Source organism: Anoplopoma fimbria, chromosome 5 (assembly GCF_027596085.1).
Source record: "Anoplopoma fimbria isolate UVic2021 breed Golden Eagle Sablefish chromosome 5, Afim_UVic_2022, whole genome shotgun sequence".
Classification (NCBI taxonomy): Eukaryota; Metazoa; Chordata; class Actinopteri; order Perciformes; family Anoplopomatidae; genus Anoplopoma; species Anoplopoma fimbria.
Genome location: NC_072453.1, coordinates 13,409,356 through 13,422,301, shown reverse-complemented (window position 1 = coordinate 13,422,301; position 12,946 = coordinate 13,409,356). Strand labels below are relative to the sequence as shown.

General features: G+C 37.4%; 1 protein-coding gene across 2 annotated transcripts; it reads right to left on the bottom strand.

Annotated features, from left to right (window-relative positions):
• Positions 1 to 7,248: 7,248 nt before the first annotated feature.
• On the bottom strand, positions 7,249 to 9,764 carry LOC129091081 (60S ribosomal protein L19-like). 2 transcript variants are annotated; one of them, XM_054598539.1, is made up of 6 exons: positions 9,689 to 9,764; positions 8,460 to 8,557; positions 8,232 to 8,354; positions 7,840 to 7,960; positions 7,604 to 7,714; positions 7,249 to 7,441 (listed from the first exon to the last, which is right to left on the bottom strand). In XM_054598539.1, exons 1-6 carry the CDS (start codon positions 9,691 to 9,693, stop codon positions 7,315 to 7,317), a joined length of 585 nt encoding a protein of 194 aa, XP_054454514.1. In that variant the 5' UTR covers positions 9,694 to 9,764; the 3' UTR covers positions 7,249 to 7,314. The 2 variants fall into 2 exon arrangements, with proteins under 2 accessions (XP_054454514.1, XP_054454513.1); XM_054598538.1 differs by lacking the exon at positions 9,689 to 9,764 and having other exon boundaries at positions 8,460 to 8,565.
• Positions 9,765 to 12,946: the final 3,182 nt, after the last annotated feature.

The following is a 12,946-nucleotide window of genomic DNA, read 5'->3' as shown; positions in this document are numbered from 1 at the left end:
CACCCCTGGTATATGTAGGGTGCTAAAACAACCCTTTGACATACTGAAATCTTATGTTTCTAGCTAGCTACAGGCCTTTTGTTAGCGTTTCATATGTATATAGAATGCTACAGGAATGACTCTTAAAACATAAAAAAATGCACTTCGGGTTCTCTCGTATAAAATATGCTAGAAAATATCCCTCTTGTAAACTCTGAAGATTTAACGTTTCTTAAAAAACAGTGGTTGCTAACAAATGGCTAAATGAGACTACAAAATGTCATCACGGCAACTAGTCCGCCTTTACAGCCTTGTTGTGTATTCTCGCTCTCATGTGACCGTGGTGTAGGTTATTTATAGCCTAATATTCACTTTTTAAATGCTTAAAGTGCTTAAAAAAACAGAAAGTTTGCGTGTAAGTCTCATAAATGCCACAGGCTTATTGATGAAGGAACCAGCGCAATGTTAAGGTCCGGGGTTGGCCTGAGGCAGGAAGATAAAACGCCCCCTCAGGTGCAATCAGTTACTCTTAATGAGAGGCTACATGCTTCCTTACTCCCTCGTTTTTCTCCTTTCTTTGACCTCAGACATGACTTGTGCATCCTGTGAGTTCATTTACTTCTTTAATGCTTTGATTTGGCGTACTTTCGCACAATATATCTATTTTGATTTGTTAATGAGTTTGTTCTCTCTTTGCAGAGCTAAAACCCAGACAAACTGAGTTACCAAAAGATAAGAAATCTTCTCTGCATTAATGGAACCTGCACTGCTTCTGTGCTAATATTAGCTAAGTCTAGTCCAGTGCATTTTTATCAAACAGTAACTATCCCTGATCATTATCCTGATAAACTTAGGTGAATGCCTACCCAGAAAAGTTGCCCTGTAAGCCAGATGGCTGTTTCATGGGTTATCACAGATGTTTCTCTGAATTAAACCCATGACACCTTATGAAAACATAAACACTAAGTTCCAGTCTTGCAGATCCAGCCCACCTCCACACCTGCTCTGTGCTTTTCACTCAACAACTCTGCATCATTTCACTCAACACACCCCTTCATCAGTACTGACCACTTGTGTTTTTCAAGATCATCTTTAACCTTTCGCAATTGTTATTAATTAGCTTTGATGTTGTTGTTGGCCTCTAATTTGGCCACAAAAATGAAAAGGATGATCAAGTAGCATTAGGATAAAGGGCGTTGAGGACGTGGCTGTTATGGCTTGAGAGGAGTGTTGTTGATTTAGGCTGTATACGTTTCTCAGCTTGCTTTTATTCAGATCAAGACAGATGAAAAATTGGTTTGCTTTAGTGTTAATGCACGTTAATGACTGCAAGACCTCTGGTGATTTATCTCCACACTAAGCTGCTTCTTTGCATTAGTAATGCTGTCTAAAGACAGTTTATATCTCCCTAATTATTAGGTAAACATACTCTTTTTGTCACTGAGTGTCCTGGTTTCCTAATTACTTACTGCTTTGTAGTTACAGATTTACTCCATCTGGCACACGGTACTTTACCACCCTCTGATAAACAATATATAGAAGCATAAAGTGTGATTTTTGGGATATTTTTAAAAGTTAAATTCAAGAATTCATACTTTGAGACCTGAAAGTTATGGACAAGAGGCATGGGAAAACGCAGTAGCTACAAAGCAATGTTCTCTGCTCTGTTATCCATTTGAATAATTCAGATTATACTCACAAATATAACAATTGCATTTCAATGCATTTTTTATTTATTAAACTATCAGCATTATATTAGAATGGAAAGCCCACCTTTCAATCTTCACTTTAAGTAAAATAAAATCAGATTCCTTGCTTTATAGTTAGATTTGCATCTGTGATAAAGAGTTACAAAACTTTACGCTAAAAATCACATTAATTTACCCCAAGATCCGAAGCTGACATGGCAATTACTGCTCGGCTCGGCTGGTTGGCTTTAAACAGGACAAATGGTTAGCAAATGTACATTTGTGACCAGTTGAAGTACTATCATATTGGAAAAATCACAATCGATTTTTGACTTGCAGGAAAGGGATATGAATAAATAGGCTACAGTTTGGGTACATTAATCTCTACGATGTTAGCTGTGGCTAATATATTTCATGCTATTTTGTCACAAATTAAATGTTTGGCATAATCATTTATATGATAAAATCATTGACCAGATGGGTAGTTACTATGTTTTTGTTGTAAGGGCATTACAGAAGAAACAGATCTCAAGACTAAACCGAAGGGTCTTTGCTCTCACATTTTTTCCATGCGCTTCCTCTCATGCGAACACGATCGAAGAGTGTGCTGCCACGGGTCCTCTTAACGCCTCACCTCCCCAACCTCAGCCCTCGCCGCCCTTAAATGGTTTCCCAATCCAACACGCTCTTGAAATCTTGAAAGCGAGCTTCAAAATCCATTAAGTCGCTAAGAAAGACTTTAAAATCCACTGAACAGGTTTTCTTTGCACTCTCCCCGCGGCTCAGACGGTGCATTTGTGGATCTGAAGATATTAATTTTTCAGCTACTCCGCCTAAGCTCTCTCTCTGCCCGTATATAAATATATACGAAGACGTATTTCAAATTCCATCAGTGTATTGTTTTCCTTATTCAATTGGCTCAATTCAGTCAAGCCCTCAATGTAGCAATATTCCCACAAATGACCCTCTCAAATGTCTTGTCCCGGTAAGAAGAGGAAAGGCTAGACTAATCTATTCAATTTGATGTGTGTTACAGACTTTGGGGTTTTTGTGCCTTCAAGGCGCAGGGATTAGAGGATAATTGGGGCTGTTCTGTTTTGCTAAAGATGCTTTTTGCTTGCTATCAGCTGAAGCTGCTTTTTCCTACTCGCCGCCCGAGTAGGAAACATCTGCTATGACAGATAGAAAGATGAAAAAGGCAACACTATTCGGCATACTGAAGAATCAGCAAGACAGGGAAATAGTTGGTAACAAGTCTCGTCTTGCTTGGTATGTTTTTTACAAAGGAGAGTGCAAGGCTTTTGAGAGAGGTTGAGGACAGAAAGCAGAAGAGCAGAAAAATGAAGACTGTGTGAAATACCGGGAAAACAATTTTCTATTCCCTTAGTTGTGATATTGACTTGGACCACAGTAATAAAATTGTCTGCGCTGCATAAAGTGGAATCACAACATGTCACTAGATTTAAAGCTGAAAGGACACATGAATCTCCAGCCTAAATGACCTTTTGATCTTTCCGTATATTCAGAACATCCTGTACAAAACAAAGTTCTTAACAATTATTCCTTTTTTACCCTTGACCCTGCGGCCACCTCACCTTGAAGATGATGATGTGCAGTATGTTGTCTTCTTCCTGAACTTTAGCTCCACTGAGCTTTTCCTGAATCCTCACATTCATCCCATTCTCTCCTCAGAGGCTTGTTTTTCTCTTCATCCTTTCCATCTGTCCGTGTGGCAAACTGCATCAGATTGTTGTTACTATTATAGTGTGTATATAAATGTAGTTCTTTCTTCCTGATGTTTCTGTTTACGTGAACCCTCACCGTCACTGTGAAAAGGGATGCTCGTGTATATAAGAATTCAACGTCAGGAGTTGGGTGCTGCTTATTGCTAGAGAAGAAATATCCCAGTAAACATTTGAATTCCTTCTGCATTTTCCAAACCAAAGCATTGACTATATTAATTAAATTTCACACACTTCTTGCTAAAAGTGAGAAAATTATTAAATCACTCACCGTGCAGCAGAAAACAAAATGTTAATCATAGCCGAATCATTTAATATTAAATGAAGCATTTAGTTTAGGCCAACTGCTGTATCTGCCACTGCATATAGCTGTATGGATTCATTTCGCTTGGCAAAGCTCTGTTTGCTCTTACTGTGAGCTATGGCAGTACATTTCCAATTAATAACTGATTACTATATTTGTACCACTTCAACGGTCTTTCAGGAGTGAAATTAAATCGTTAAATGAGATGCCTTAGCAGAGACAGAAGGCGGAGGCCTTCACAGCAAAGCCCCACCATGTGAATGGGACAGCCAAACTAAGATACCTTGCAAACCAGCAGAGTGCTTTGAAGTATAACATCTGGTAATCAAATGCGTTTAGGTTCATTACTGATGTATTGATCTGATTTTGCCCGACTTGGCTTGTTGCCAAACTGCTTGCTGAATGATCTTTTTTTCAGTTTATATGGTACAAGGGAACAAAAAAGCAATAAGAATGCCACTTTTTGAAACACTGCTTTGATACAAGATCATTAGTAATGCCTTTGTTTGAGCCAGCACGCTCAAGATATGCAATTTCCTTGTTTTTTGATGACTTTAGTTATCGAGGTGGTGAATGTGAAAGCATGAGACCTGGTTTTGTCTGTCTGATAGATCTGAGATCTGTATCATTGCACACCATTGATCTCTCTTTCAATCATCCCTGGAAAAAGAAACATGAGAGAACATTGTGAATCCTTCCCATGCTTTATAATATGACCCCCCCCCCATATATAAACAAAGCTATTAGGTAACAGAGATGAGGAGAGAGAAAATAAAAATAGGCGAAGCTGTGGTAGAAAAAGAGATGTCAAGAGTGGGATGAGTGGGATGTCGTTTTAGTGGCAGGTTACTGTGTCAGGTTAGGATTACAGCTGGATCCCATGCACATTAAACTTGACATTTATCAATCCATCCACAAAGACCCTTGTAACTCTGTAAAGGTCTCTTGAGATCTATGATTGCCAACAGTCATTATACCACCATAGAGATAAAGCCCAAAACTCAATGCAAAGGAGATCATCACACTGCCAAGTGAAGGGTAAAGATTTTACATGTTAACTGTTTTTATATTGAAAAAAACATAGATACTTGAATTACTTTAATCTTCTAATCTCAATTGTTATTGCAGATCTCCTGAACTCTTTAGTGCTCTCCATTTGTTTTGCCTGGGTTGAAGGCCAACTGTAATAAAGAGCGCTGCTTCATTTCATCTCAGATTCCTCTCCTTATCTAATCCCATTAAGGCTCACGCTTCAGGAAATAGGAGTGCCTGCTGGTGATGAAGAAATACATTAACGGAGCTACAAAATGGCCTCGCTGCACACAGCCTGTTTTTCTCCATCAGCAATCCCTATGACTTCTTTCTGGAGATCTCACATTCATTTTTAAATGGATGGTTCTGTGTCTGTCTGTCTGTCTGAGCATTTTAGTAACACTATGGTTTAGCTAACATTTTAGTAGGATTTTAGTGGACGTATGGTTATGCTAGCATTTTTAGTAAACATATCGTTACGGTAATAATTTTTGGTCAAGATATGGTTAAACTATGGAGTATACAAGTTAAATCAGAATACCAAGGTGAGCAGATGCATTACGCTGCAAGCATTCATTCCAGCACCTCAAGGCCTTTTAAACATGAGGGGTTTTCACTGCAGCCTCTAAAGCTTAGGTGTCTTATTGTTTATGCGTGATGGTGCATGATAAGAACAGAGGCGACTGCAAGCCAGACTAAAGACAAGTCAAACATCTGCCAGTGAACGGGGAGTGAACTCTCCGGGGCAAGTTGTGGGAGAAAATGAAGGAGGTTAAACCCTTGAGTTCTTTGTCCAAAAGCCTAAAATGTTGTGAATTATTTATTTCTAGATTCCTGACTATAGTATGTCATTACTATATCCTTCCATCCATAGCAAAAAATCAATTAAAAGTCAAGTTATTCAATCACCAGTGCCACACACACCACCAGATCCTGCTGAATGTCATCTGCTTTGAATCCACCTGAGGAGAATCCCCAAGTTCTGTCTTACAACACACAGACAGAAACAGCAGACAGAAACAGCAGCCCGTCTGTCCTGGTGAGCGACTGCTGCATCTGCAAACACTTCAGTCACACCTTCTCCGGGGAAAAAGCAGAAGGAATCCTTCAAAGCCCGAGCAGGAAGTGAAAATGACTTGACTGGAACGTCAGCAGCTGAGGTTTATTGTGGCTGTCAGTGGTTGTAAGCTGTAGCATGACCAGTGTTTGTATGAAGGTGTGATATAGTTGTTTGTGGCTTTGTGTCTTACCTTCAGGGAAAGTGAAGCAGAGAAAGTGAATAACTAATTAATTGCTGCATTATTTATTACTAAAACTTGAGTAGTTTATCATTGTTTGGGTTTATCTACATGAACAGTCAGCGGTAGACAAAAATCCAAATGTCCACACTGAAAAGTCAAAAGTTTGTTGTGCTCTTCACCCCTCTCTGAAGTTTTGCACCAATGTCAACTGCAATCAACAGGAGCTGAATTCAAAGTGATGGATTAAAAATGATTTATCACAGTTAGTTGTAAATTGATAAGTCATGGATGACTGGCAACCAAACACACAGAGGCAGGGGAAGACCTAGAATGTGTCAAGGCATTTAAAAAAAACCAGACAATTCCTTTTTGACACAGAACTGTATAACATAATTCATGAAGAATGCTGCAGCACTCTTTGTTCAATCAGTTGTGTAAATAACCAACCAAGAGAAGGCTGTGCAAATGCATCATAGACAAACACAGAGTACTTGAAGTTTGTACAGTAAAGATTTAATCAAGATATGAGGTGCATCAGTTGCTTCAATGAACTGCACCCAATAAATGGGTGTTTTCTCTGAACAGTGTATTGGTGCAACACTGCTTACACCCATTCACATCACCATCCATCCCTATCGGCAGTAGGAACACCCAGGGCCCAACTTGGCCTGACTGAGTCTGTATAGGGTGGATGTTGGATTGCAATAGTGATCGATAGGGAACTGCAAGTCCCAATAAATAATATGCACTATACTCTCATTGTCCAGAAACTTCTTTAGTCTGTCTGTTATAGAGCTAAATGTGATTGAATTGTTAAGTAACCGGATTCAGCCTCTGGGATGAGAGGCAGAACAGACTTTGAGCCACATTTTATCTGCAGCTATCGTTTAGTGTTTTATTTATCTGGTGATATTAAGGAAGATGTCTGATGTTAAAGATCAACTTGATACTGGTGCTCTGCTGCCACCTGATGGACACCAACAAAAATATGCAGTGTAGTCTTTTCGTAAGTTATATGAACATTTCTCTGAAATATTACTTAAGTCTCCCACAGATGGACAGATTTTGGTGATATATAAATTATGACAATGTTAAAAATAAAAGTGCCATCTTTCTGGAAAACCAAGTTTTATAATAAAAGATGTATTTAAAGTCATTTAAATAATTTAAAGTGATCAATTGCCCCCGTACCTTACTTTGTGTCTCCTAATATGGTCATTTTTACCATGAATAACAGGCAGACTATAATAAAACTGACAATGAATCTTTTATCCAATTTTATTAGCAAGAAAAAAGGGAATCTGACATGAAAAACTTTCAATCTAAATTCACTTCTTTGCAATTTCGTCCTCCTTGGAAAAGCTCTTGATCATCTCTTCTTTTTTGGCCAAGAGACGCTCTTCTCTGCGTTTGCGGGCCTCCTTTGTCTTTGAGCGACGAGCCTCAGCTTGGTCACTGGTGGGGAAAAAGAAGGGGGAGATGGAAGAATTTTAATTGACATAACACCTCGAGCTAATGGAAAAGGGTCTTTATACATTGACACTTTCAGAAGAGCAAACGCTTAAAATTGGTTATAAAGCTATGGCAGTAAATTCTTCATTTGAAAGAGCAACTTACGATAGAAGCTTCTTGCGAGCCTTATCTGCCTTCAGCTTGTGGATGTGCTCCATCAGGATGCGTTTGTTTTTGAAGACATTACCCTTGGCCCTCAGATAGAGACTGTGGTACCTGGAGGAAGCAGAAAAAAATAATAATACCTCAGTGTTTCAAAACAAGATGCCTTTTCCCTGAAGTAGGAGTTTTAAACTACACTGGTATATTCCCCAGCAATGAGCGCCGAGATTCACACTTACATGTGCCTGTCAATTTTCTTGGACTCCCTGTAGCGACGAAGAAGACGACGCAGGATCCTCATGCGACGCATCCAGGATAGCTTCTCTGGCATACGAGCATTGGCAGTACCCTTTCTCTTACCTAGGCAGGAGGAAATATATTATAAGTCATCATTAAATCTTTAATCATCTTCATAACAAAACCAAACAACTGCCATTTGCAGGATTCCACAGAGTTTACAATTTCATGCTCTTTCAAAAAATAACAGACATGCAAAAGTGATTACTTCAATTTTGTCGCCTTAGCAGCAACTAGTAGAACTACAACTGAACTAAATAATACTTGCACATGAATCAATGTAGAATCTGTGAAATCTAATTAAAGTAATGCGTGTTAACAGAACATAACCCACCATAACCCATGTGACGGCCCTTGCGGCGTGCCAATGTGTTCTTGCGGCATCGAGCACGGGAATGAACCGTCACAGGCTTTCTGATGATCAGTCCATCCTTCACCAGTTTTCGGATCTGCTGGCCTGTGGAAAAAATACATTGTAATGCAATTAGGATGATGGCCTATGAAGAACACACAAATCTACAGAAAGAGAGAGAGCTATATAATGCAAAGTAAAAACACTCACGGGAGTTTGCGTTGGCAATCTCATTGGTCTCATTTGGGTCCAACCACACCTTCTTCTTGCCACAGCGCAAGACGCTGGATGCCAAGCGTTTCTGGAGCCTGGGCATGAAGGTATATTAGTTTTGCAGGAAATCAGATACATACAGTGCTAAGGGGCCTCTAAGATTATCTATAAATTTGAACTCTTAAAAAAATGGGGGATATGTATGACGCAAGTAGTAATGCGTCATCTCTTTGAGATTTTGAATTTGCACTAAACTACTCAGCATCAAGATCCATGTTTTCTTGTATTAACTGAAAATGTCAAGCCAAAGAGAAAGCATATGACTTTTTAGGTATATTACAAGTTTCTATTTAAACTTGGACCATGAAAAAAAGTATATTGACCTAATAACCTACAGACAAAAGAATCAAACACCATACACATAAAACAGGTATTCTTATAATTCCTAAATCAAGGTATAAAGTACTTCTACTGCAAATACAAAATTAAGTTTAATGGTTTAATCAAGAATCCCACCTGACTGTTCAAGTACCATTTAGGCCCCTTTGTCAGTGTTTATGAAAATAAATAAGAATCTGACCACATCAGGTTATGCTCCACTACTACATCCAATTTTATAATTGAGTAAGGTTCATTTTTTTTGACTAAGTACATATTGACTGAAATAACAGGTGACTTCATAGGAAAAAAATAAAAAAAATAAAAAAGTGCAACTATTGATCAGCTGCCAGTAGCAGATGGCAAAATGACACATGTTTAACTGGTGTGCATGTCTGAGAGTGAGAGTAAAACAAAAGTAAATCAAAGGGCCTGTTATTAATAGATGCTAACCCTTTAGCCACCTGGAGCTAAGTGTGCACGCCACCAAGAAGAAAGAGCCAATCCCAAAACGTGTCGTAATGCAACAGCTTAGTTACTTCACTTCACTGGTATTTATGATCAGCTAGTACTAATAACACCGACTTACACCCTAAATACTTGCAGTTTCCCCTCTGGTTAGCCGCTAAGGACCTGTGGTTGTAAGTCACATGTGTTGGTTTTTAAGCTAGCTTAGCTCACCAGAGGTAGGCCTCATGCTACATGCATAATGGTGGAAATAATCGACTTTACTCACAGTCGAACATAGCTCAGGTGGATCTACTTGACTTAAATAGCAAAGCAAACGACGCTATAAAATGTTTTTTTGCACTAAAAACGCACATTTAAAGGCTAAATGTGCTGCTTACCTCATGGCTGCCGCTAGCTTGGTAGAAACGGAGGAAATAGGACGAGTTAGTCGCTACCATTTTAAATACCGTCATGGGTTACCCGACTGCGGCGAGTTGTCAGAAAAACGTAAATTTAGCAACATATTGGGTAGTTATAATAACTTTTCCTATTCCACTTCAAAAAAGGACACTCAATTAAATATTTATAGTTAATATATCTTTAAAGTGACTTTATAGTGACGCTAAGAGTATTTGTCGACCCTCCCCCCCTTTCTTAGCACAGTGGTACGCTCCAATGACATAGACTATAAATATCCAACCACTAGAGGGCGCACTGCATCCACGTTTAAAAAACTGTAATTTCTAAAGCGTTTGTTCTTTGTAGAAATGTAATTTGCTGGTTATGACTATGTCCTATTGTTTTGTTTGAAATAAGTTAGGTTTTTAGCACAAAAAACAAAATATTATAGGCCTTGCAAATAAAAGCAGAAGTTTCTAAAAGCACTACTAGTTAATGGAACAAACACTGGCACAGATAAATTAGTATTTTCATTGTAAATCTTTGTAACTACTAATTTATGTTTTAACTTTGTGCCAGTGTTTGTTTATTTTATATACTTTATATGTTCAGCATGTTAGGTTGGGGGAAGGGTCATTTATGTATGTAAATTGTGTTAAATGTATAAAACCAATAAATATATGTTTTTAAAAAAAAGATACAATAAGATAATCCTTTATTAGTCCTGCAGCTGTGGGAAATTTACAGGATTACAGCAGTTTACAGTACCAGTCAAAGATTAGAAATGTATTTGCTGTATATGACTATGTCCTATTGTTTTGTTTGAAATAAGTTACTTTTGACTGGGATTTTTGGAAAAAATTTATTTTAAAAAAACTAAATATTATAGGCCTTTCAAATAAAAGCAGAAGTTTCTAAAAGTACTATTTTAGTTAATGGAACAAACACTGGCACAGATAAATTAGTATTTTCATTGTAAATCTTTGTCCTTCTTGAATTTATGTTTTAACTTTAGCCATTTATTTATTTTCAAGTGATATTTGTATTATTTATTTATTTTATATACTGCCATATGTTCAGGTTGGGGGGAAGGGTCATTTATGTATGTAAATTGTGTTAAATGTATAAAACCAATAAATATATGTTTTTAAAAAAAAGATACAATAAGATAATCCTTTATTAGTCCTGCAGCGGGGAAATTTACAGGATTACAGCAGCATACAGTACCAGTCAAAGATTTGGACACATCTTCTCATTCAATGGTTTTTCTTTATTTTTTATTTTTTTCTACATTGTAGATTAATATTGAAGACATCCAAACTATGAAGGAACACATATGGAATTATGTGGTAAACAAACAAATGCTCAACAAACCAGAATATGTTTTATATTTTAGATTCTTCAAAGTAGTTGAATGCGAAGGTGTGTCCACACTTTTGACTGGTACTGTAGATATAGTGCAAACAAGGTGCATAGTAGAAAAAACAAACAAGTATTTTAAATAAGTAAGTAAGAAAAATAAAGATGTCTGTGTAGTGGAGGGCAGGAGGAATAGAGGTGATGAAAGTATGAATGAAACTGAGGAGAGGAGAGGGGAGGCCCGGGTGGCCAAAGGTTAAGGCTGTAAAGGTTTTATTTTTGGTAATACAACACATTTTAAAGGATTTAGTTACAAAAAATCTTATAAATACAGACAGAATAATTATAGTTACAGTATTGCACAGTGTGCTTGTATTGCACATATTTTTTAGTGTTTTGTTTTGTGGTCTACATTACATTACATTACATTACAGTCATTTAGCAGACGCTTTTATCCAAAGCGACTTACAATAAGTGTATTCAACATAGGTATTCAAGAGAACTACTAGTCACCAGAAGTCATAAGTGCATCTCCTTTCTTAAACAAGCATCTTAAAGCATAAACCAGTGCAAAAGTACAGTGCAGAGGCAAATTACTACGAAAACAATAATTGCAACAGACTAATACGAATATAATAAGTGCTACAAACTACTACGAATAGGATAAGTTCAGCGAACTGATACGAATACAGTAAGTGCTGGGATGGCAGACAGAGCTGGTTGAATGAAGGAACTATGCCAAAAAAGGGAAATATAATTGAACCCAACAGTCCCAGATACATACTGGTCTAGTCTAGTGATTCTGCAATGGGGTGCAGCTTTAAGATGCTTGTTTAAGAAAGGAGATGCACTTATTATTATTATTATTATTATTATTATATTCCTTTATTGATCCCCATGGGGGAAATTCAGCAAGTGTTGCAGCAGCTCAACTACACAGACACAGACAATAAATACATAAATACACATACTATACAACTACACAGACAATAAATACACATACTATACAACTACACAGACAATAAATACACATACTATACAACTACACAGACAATAAATACACATACTATACAACTACACAGACAATAAATACACATACTATACAACTATACAACTACACAGACACATACTATACAACTACACACACAGACACAGACAATAAATACACATACTATACAACTACACAGACAATAAATACATACTATACAATACACATACTATACAACTACACAGACAATAAATACACATACTATACAACTACACAGACAATAAATACACATACTATACAACTACACAGACAATAAATACACATACTATACAACTACACAGACAATAAATACACATACTATACAACTACACAGACACAGACAATAAATACACATACTATACAACAAAATAAAGATAGAACAGGAATAAAAATGTATGACTTCTGGTGACTAGTAGTTCTCTTGAATACCTATGTTGAATACACTTATTGTAAGTCGCTTTGGATAAATGACTGCAATGTAAATGTCTAGTGATTCTGCAATGGGGTACAGCTGATACAATTAATGAATGGAAGGAAATAAATGCATGGGGATCACAGTGACTCAGTGCTGCCCCTGGACTGGATGTTGCATGAATGTTAGTTAGAGTCTGATGGTGGCACCTTGCATGGTAGCCTGTCATCAGTGTGTGAATGGGTGAATGATATGTAACATACTACTGACTGTAAGTCGCTTTGGATAAAAGCGTCTGCTAAATGACTGCAATGTAAATGTCTAGACAAATACCAGTAATCATTTAAAAAGCTGTAACAGTGGGAGACAGCAGATCACACTCTATTCATCTTGCAGAGGACAAAAGGCCTTCTGAGAAACACTGTGCAGGACTAGGTCAATCCACCACATAAGGAGGTC

Coding starts and splice junctions, on each gene's coding strand:
- LOC129091081 (XM_054598538.1), bottom strand. CDS start 8,565: ATGCCCAGGCTCCAGAAACGCTTGGCATCCAGCGTCTTGCGCTGTGGC. Junction 7,961..8,231: donor GGGCCGTCACATGGGTTATG/GTGGGTTATGTT, acceptor CCTCCTGCCTAG/GTAAGAGAAAGGGTACTGCC. Junction 7,442..7,603: donor GCTCGCAAGAAGCTTCTATC/GTAAGTTGCTCT, acceptor TTTCCCCACCAG/TGACCAAGCTGAGGCTCGTC.